The 8,264-nt window shown below is 39.0% G+C and overlaps 1 protein-coding gene across 1 annotated transcript in view; it reads left to right on the top strand.

Moving 5' to 3' along the window:
- Positions 1 to 6,654: 6,654 nt before the first annotated feature.
- Positions 6,655 to 8,264, top strand: part of Tmem185a (transmembrane protein 185A) — an 11,587-nt gene continuing 9,977 nt past the window's right edge. Inside the window, exon 1 of the mRNA XM_031363372.1 lies at positions 6,655 to 6,831. Within this exon, the coding sequence (XP_031219232.1) occupies positions 6,773 to 6,831 (59 nt within the window). The 5' untranslated portion in view covers positions 6,655 to 6,772. The remainder of the gene's footprint in view (positions 6,832 to 8,264) is intronic.

The following is an 8,264-nucleotide window of genomic DNA, read 5'->3' as shown; positions in this document are numbered from 1 at the left end:
TCATTGGTATTCCAACTTCTCTGTCTCGATTTCTTTTTTTTTTCTTTCTCACCGCTCTACCTGCCCCCATTTTCTGTGCCAGGGCCATTTCACTTGACCCTGACACCCCCAGCCACCTTCCCACATGTTTCCTATAGTTTCAGCTCTTGGGGGTTTTCCTTGGATTAATGCCTGTCCGCCTTCTTAGCTTATTTGTCAAACTGATGTCTGAGATGCTGAATTTTTAGAGTCGTTGCCAGGGTATGGTAAATCTTACATAATGCCTTTGGGGGTGAACCTGATCGTTTGCAAAACATTTTCTTAGCCTTTTCTATAAGTTTATTCGCAGGAAGTAGATATTGCCCTGCTTATTTTCCAGACTTGAAATATCTAGTGGGCAGTGTGAAGAAAACACTGGCTAAAGTATATAAATCTCTGCCCTTGCACTTGCCAAACTGTTGTAAAAGTGTTCCCTCTGCGGACTGTGAGCTCACAAAGCAGAACCCACTTCCTGCTTGTTCCCTTTCACATCACCTGTGAAACCCGTCTGTCATACAGCAGACACGTATAAAATGTCTTTGGAACTAAATTGAGTCAAGACCTAGATTGGAGGCCTGGCCATGGGCAATCAAGTGATTCTTTACTCTTTAGTAAGATGCGAGATGAGTTCATTTCACTGATATTTTTAAGTCCATTACTATTTAAAAGGAGTATCTGCTCATTCATTTCTAAGTGGGAAGGCATGCACTCCAGTAAGCTAATATTCTTCTGTGTGCTAAGTCTCATGCTCGGCATTTATGATGCTGAGCAGCCCTAGCCTGGAAGTAATGGGAATATAAATAGGTAATTTGCTGTATTGTGCATTCTTGAGAATGCCACTTTCTTGGCTGCTTGTTGGAGACAAAAGGAACTAACTGGAGAGAAAAGGAGGGGACTATTTGGGGTGCAGTCTGCTTGAGAATGGTAACATTTTAAATTTTAAAGCTGCCTGGGTGCTCTTATTGTCTTTGTGTTTATATTCTGGCCTTGATCTATGGTCTTCACTGATGGCCTTAAAGCTTCTCTGCAGAGAGAAGTTCATTTAGAGTAAATACCAGAGAACTAACCATAGTTTTTCTTCTACTGCTCCTAGGATTAGGTTTGTCTGTAGGACAACTGTGTTGGTACCAAAGCTGGACAGGTCTTGTGTATTTTCATTGTTTGGAGACAGTGATAAGAAACAGAAATAAAGGCTGAATTGTTTTGTGTCCTTGGGCAACTCACTTACCTGTTTCATCTGTAGAATGAGTATAATTGCTCACAAGGCTAGTGAACCTGAATTAATGGCTGATTGCACAATGTGTTACAAAAAGAAATTTCCACGACTTGTTTATTATTGGACAGGTAGTCCAGAAGCTGCAAGGTGATCTCCCAGGTTATCTAAGAGTTGTGAAAACGAAATAGTGGTCTTCTGATAACACCCTTAGTCAGTTTTTCCTTTACTTTTCTTTTTCCTTCCAAATACTAAAGTCTAAAATTTATAATGAAAGAGATTTATAATGACCATTAACACATTTATTTGTGCTTGAATTCTAAGTGAAATAAAATGCATCTTTCCCTGAAAAAACTAAAGGTCTCTTGTACCCCACCATTGTTGTGATTCAATGTCATTAGTGGGAAGGAAGAGTGTTCCATTATAGATGTTCCAGGGATACAAGGGCTGGGTTATATTAAGAAGTAGCTTTTTCTTAGCTGGTGATGTTTCAAATACTGTGGATGATCTAGTTTTTAACGTTGTATCTTAATCTTGCCCCTTGCTGATGAAAGACTTTCAGACATCTGGAGAGCAAAGGAGAGCAAACTGGGGGGGGGGGGGGGGTGACAGGAAAGCACCCGGTGCTAAGACCTCAGATCTGTGCTTTTGTCTTATTCTCTGTCTCTAATTCTGAACCAGTTCACACATGGCCCTCTTACTTCAGGACTTCATCAGGTTCTGTTCATTTAATAGGACAGTTCCTTCTCTCCTTGCCTCAGTTCCCATTTATCATTGAAATCTCTGTTCATTTAGTAGTTGCTGGAGTAAGTTGTCCTGGCTTCCTCAACCTGGTCCATTACTCCCTGCTTGTACAATCTCTGTAGAATATCATAGTCTTCTTTTAGAGGTCTTATTTGTGGCCTTGCATTTGTCTCTGTTTATTTAATTAATATTTCTGTCTCCTACTGAAATTCAAGCCATGTGAGGCCAAAGCCATGGCTTTTATTGTTGTAATTTCTATCCATGAGATAATAGCTGGCTCAGTATTAGTGAAATGAATGCTAACTCACCAGTGCCTGTAAGAGCAGTCTACATCTCCTCCTTTTCAATGACTGCTTTCTTGCTGGTGTCCTCTCTCTTCCTGTGTCTTGTCAGAGTGTAACTGTTCTATTGACAAGATGGGAAAGACCTGAACAGTACAAGAGAATATGCTCTCTCAACTTTGGAGATTATCACAGAAATACCCATTGTTACTGTTTGGTGAAAGCATGGACTATGGTTCCAGACCTCTTCTCATACCTTGCAAATCTTAGCCACTGAGAATTCACTGCAGTTTGTCAGTTTTCTAGAAATAGAAGTGCCACAGAATGATTGAAAAGTGTTTAGCACCCAGCTGTGAAGGGCTGATAGCTGACCCTATACTTATTTTCATCTGCCACAGAACTGGCTGATCATGAACTTCTTTTCAGAATTGCCTTTTAGTTACAAAGTTAAACTTGTTGAAACATACTGTATCTACCAAGAATCCTTCTTGACTGCCTGAAGCCTCTAACAGCTTTATTGACTAAACAGACTCTTAGATGGGTGCAGAATTGGAAAACTGATTTTAGAACGTCCCTAGGAGGTGGAGATCTGGAAGTGCATGGCAACCTGACCACATCACAAAGCCTTTGAGTTGTCTACTAATTGGGTACAGTTGTTATTTGTTAGAGACAGCCCTTCAGCTGTGGTAGCCACTCTGCATTGGAAAGCTGTGAGAACTCTGTTTAGGCTACTGGCTCATTTGTAGTGGACTCCTGATGGGAGTGTGGTACATCCCTTGGGTATTCTAGACTGGAACGATGAGTAAGAAATTCCTTATTGGGATTGTTTATGTGGACATGCAATACTAATGAAGTAAATTATGTTTACAAAGTTCTTGTATGCTCCATCATCTTAAGCCATTCTTTAGTCTTTTAAAGCTGTTTTTTATTTTAATTTTTGGGGAAATATGAATGTGATTGCTGATAACCATTCACTAAAGGCCTCTGCAGGCACCAGGTACATATGTGGTATATAGACATACATACACACAAAATATCCATTCATATGAAATAATGTAAAAATTCCTGAAAATAATTATTTAAAAAGAAGGATCAGTGGGTACCACAGAAAATGTGTGTAGTGTTTAAAATATAAATGATGTTGATCTTAGGGTATACTTCAGTGGTGTGGCACTTGTACACGACATTAAGTTTGATTCTCCAGCACAGTAAAAATTACATAGTGTTGATTACTCCAAGTACTCCTTATAGATTGCATTTTTAAAAGCAGGCCACTGATCTGTCAGTATGAGTGTAGTATCAGTATTGATAATGAATTACTGTGTGATTGATTGCACATCTGTTGTTGGGGAATATAGAGCTACTAGTAGTCAGAATATTGTGTTGACTTTTACTGATTAATTGTTGTTAATAATGGGTATGGCTTATTTGCATCCACCACGTGTCAACACACATTTGGCAGTTTATTTTTCAGTATCCTTACTCTTAACAATAGCCCTACAAATCGGATTGCAGCCACATTTTATTTTCTAATTTTAATACATTTTTAATTGATTGATTGTGGGTGGCTGACTGAGTGTTCTTGTGGAGGTCAGAGAACAGCTTTCAGGAGTCAGTTCTCTTCTTCTTGCATGTGGATCCTATGGATTAAACTCAAGTTAACCATCAGGCCAGTGGCAAGCACCTCTACCTACTGACCCATCTTTCTGGCCCCAAACAGTTTTATTTTAGAGAGTCTTGGACTTCTCTAACGTCATACAGGCAATTATGGACCAATTCAGGATTCTAATCCAGGTCAGGTTCCTTCTGAAGTTTTTTGCTTCATCCTTCATGCCCCTTCCTCCCGTGACAGAGGAAGTCCAATATACTGAGGAGTCATTCTAGCTAGTGTTTGGTCAGATTGACATCAAGTAGTCATTTGAGAAGAGGGAATCTCAACTGCGCATTTTCAGTATTGACTATGGGCGAGCTGGTGCGCCATTTTCTTGATAAACAATTCATGTGACAGGGCTCAGTCCACTGTGTGCCACTTCCTGCCCTGTCCTGGCTCCGACTTTCTGATTGTTTTGCTTAGTGATGGTTCAGAAGTGTACAAGGTGAGTAAAATTTCAGATAAAAGTGCTGAATTCTAGGTGCAGGTGCTGTATAGCTGATAATATAGTGAGTTATAGTGAGATAAGTGATTACCAAATAAGATTTTTACATCTCTCTTTAATAACCCTACAGAAATAATAGATAGAACTTATTATTTCCACCATGTTTCCACTTACCTTTCTCTTTATGAATCAGTATAAGAAATCAGAGGAGAGCTATGCTATAAGGATGGTTGAATGTCTGTCTTCTTTACTGGCCTGGTGTTGATAAACAATGATTTGTTTCCTCTGCATTTTGTACTTTTGCATATATGTATTAGTCAGATGCTCTTAAACATTTTTATCTTAATAAAACAAGTTAAAATTTCTACTAAAACATTTTCCATATGGCAATAAAGTTTTATTTAGCCTAAGAGGTACAATCCTTTTAATAATTTGTGAAAATATCCACAGTTTGTCAGTTGGAGCCAGTCTTTCAAGTCATAAACAGAAGTATGTCACCTAAAGTATGGTATATGTGTAGGGGGCTAACTTACTCAGCTGTATTCATTTAATTTAGAACTTTTGTATAACTTATATATAGTTTTTAAACATAATTTAAAGCAATCTTTAGAACTTTTATAGTTAGAGTCTTCTCTTTGGTGACTATCCATGAGCCTGAGCAGTAAGCTTTTTATATATTTCAAAAAGGACAGTATCTTTTATGGGCTGACCTATGGCACACTGCCCAGTGGTAATACACTTATGCTGTGAAGTTAGATGTGGATGATATAACTATTTTAAAGATACATCTATGGTTTGAATGTAACCAAAATTTTGTGTTTTGGAAACATAATTCTCAAATTAGTATCTTTAGAAAAATTACTATTTTAATTTTGTATGAGTGTTTTGCCTACTTGTGTATCTGTGCGCCACATGCATGCAATCCACACAGATGAGAGAAGAGGGCATAGGATGCCCTAGAACTGCAGCCATAGAAGGCTGTCAGTTGCCGTGCGAATTTTTGGAACTTAACCTGAGGCTTTGCAAGAACAAAAGGTATTCTTCACTACTGAGCCATCTTTCCAGTCCTTTAAATCAAAATCCTAATGGCATTAGAGGCAACTTGAGAGATTATTAGGATACCACAGACTTGTATTTTAAAATGTCAGCTTCAGAAGCAGGAAAAACACAGTAATTTCATATATCTTTACATCTGGATACAAAATTAATTTAATGCTCCATGTGATGAATTGGGAATAGCCAGTCTGCAGTAGATTGGTAAAACAGTGGTCAAGTGGAGAAAAAAGCACTGCTGTGCCCAGTTTTTATGTGAGTGGAATAATTTAGGACACCTAACAGACGAGATTGGTTATTTGTATTAGGGTCTCTGTTTTCCAATTACCTCTGGAACCAGTTCTGTGATCACCACTTCTCTTCTTCCTACTGCCTCAGTCAGATCCCACACTTTCTTTTTCTTAAGATTTATTTATTTATTTGTTTATTATATATGAGTACACACTGTAGCTATACAGATAGTTGTGAGCCTTCATGTAGTTGTTGGAAATTGGCATTTAGAACCTCTGCTCGCTGTAGTCGGCCCCGCTCACTGGCTCCAGCCCAAAGATTTATTTATTATTATAAATAAGTACACTGTATCTGTCTTCAGATGCACCAGAAGAGGGCATCAGACCTCATTACGGGTGGTTGTGAGCCAACATGTGGTTGCTGGGATTTGAACTCAGGACCTTCAGAAGAGCAGTTGGTGCTCCTACCCACTGAGCCAGCTCACCAACCCCATACTTTCTTTTCCTAGCTCCCATCTCACTTTGTCCATACTACCATGTATACATATGTTACACCATGTTGTAAATGTGGCTTTCTGTGTAGACGTATATCAGAAAACTCTTGGAAGCAGGAGACTTAATTACTCAGTTATGTTTTTTCAACCCCAATACAGTACACTTTCTACATGGAACTTTTAAATGAATTGTTATAGAATTAGTAACTTTAAAATATATTTTTACCTTATTTTATGTGTATGAGTGTTTTGCCAGCATGTATGTGTGTGCACCTGGTCTGTACAGGGTCCAGAAGAGGTTGTACCCTCTGGAACGGAAGCTATAGTCAATCATTAACTGCCTTTTAGGTACTGAAAACTGAAGCCATGTCCTCTAGAAAAGCAGCTAGTGATCTTAACTGTTGACTCATCTCTCCAGCCCAGAATTAATGACTTTTTTATGAGCTAAAGTGTTTCTGTTATTTCTCCTTATTATCAGATATTTGTTTAAAATGAACTCTTTTTCACATTTTACTTTCCTTCTAGTAAATTCCTCATCTATGCCTGTCTGCTGCTGTTCTCTGTGCTACTGGCCCTTCGTTTGGATGGCATCATTCAGTGGAGCTACTGGGCTGTCTTTGCTCCAATATGGTTGTGGAAGTTAATGGTCATTGTTGGTGCATCAGTTGGAACTGGAGTTTGGGCACGAAATCCCCAGTATCGGTAATGCTGCGATGTAAAACATACTGGTTTATATCTTGAGAGAAAATGTTGATGGTTCTCACTAGCAGTAACATAAGGACAATTTCTTTCTATTTGAAGTTTTATGAGAACTGCAGTCCAACAAATATTCATCAGGTTTTTGAAAACAGATTCTTGTTATGTATTACAGAACAGTGTTAGTTTGGATGGTTTAATACCTAGAAAATCTACAGGCATATCACCAGACACCCCAAATATAGAAATGTTTTGCCATAGCAGACTAAAAAGCATAGAAACACTCTATCTATAGTTCTCTGGCCATATCTACCAGAGATCTGAATTCTGTATTTTACTTTTAGAACTAGGCTTCTCTTTCCCCTACTCTTCTAATCTTGTTAGTTATGCCAGAGAGTGAACTTGGGCCAAAGGCTATGAGTCCCTCAAGAACTGGGGAGTAAGGTAAACTGAGAACCAGATGTTAAAGAAGAAGGTAGAGAGCCGGGCAGTGGTGGAGCACGCCTTTAATCCCAGCACTTGGGAGGCAGAGGCAGGCGGATCTCTGAGTTCGGGGCCAGCCTGGTCTATAGAGTGAGTTCCAGGACAGCCAGGGCTACACAGAGAAACCCTGTCTCGAAAAACCAAAAAGAAAAAAAAAAAAGAAAGAAAGAAAGAGGAGGACTAGGTAGAGCTTTGGGGGTCCTGGGAGTCACAATATTTCCTTTCTAAAAGATAAGGCAGGAGAGAAAGGAAGTGGAGAGGGTGAGGACTATTAGAAATCTACAGCAGGAAGATGAGTGCAGATGTTCCTGATAGGACAGTGAGATACAAACAGCTGTTAACGTGGAAGAATATAGAAGACGGGGCCACTTCAGCTTTAAAAATTCTTTATTATCAACTTTTAAAAAAAGCTATAGTTTATAGACTGTGTAAAATGCATATCTCATAGGTATGTAGGACTTTCAAAGGGCTCTACACAACAAATCTTAGCAAATGAAGGACATTAATATGTAAATATCTCTTTTCTTTTTCCCCTTGAGATTATAATATGCAGGCAGTGGTGGCATACACATTTAATCCCAACACTTCAGAGGCAGAAGCAGATAAATTTCTAAGTTCAAGGCCAGCCTGGATTATAAAGCCAGTTCCAGGATGGCCAGGGCTACACAGTGAAACCCTGTCTCTAAAAACAGAGAGAGAATGGAAATGAATAAGTATAATATTTCAAGACTTATTTTTATTGTTATTCATATGAATGTATATCTTATGTATGAGGATACCCATGGAGGCCAGAAAAGGGTGATGAATCCCTGGGGCTAAGTTAAAGGTGGCTGTGAGCCACCCCAATGTAGGTGTTGAACATTAAATTCAAGTGTTCTGGAAGAGTAGCAAGCAGTCTTAACCACTGTACCATCTCTCCAGCCCTGATCTGTGGGCTTACATCTCATATCCTCCTC

This window comes from Mastomys coucha, chromosome X (assembly GCF_008632895.1).
Source record: "Mastomys coucha isolate ucsf_1 chromosome X, UCSF_Mcou_1, whole genome shotgun sequence".
In the NCBI taxonomy this organism is placed as follows: domain Eukaryota; kingdom Metazoa; phylum Chordata; class Mammalia; order Rodentia; family Muridae; genus Mastomys; species Mastomys coucha.
Note: the sequence above shows the minus strand (reverse complement) of the source record. Positions and strands in the feature narration are given on the sequence as shown.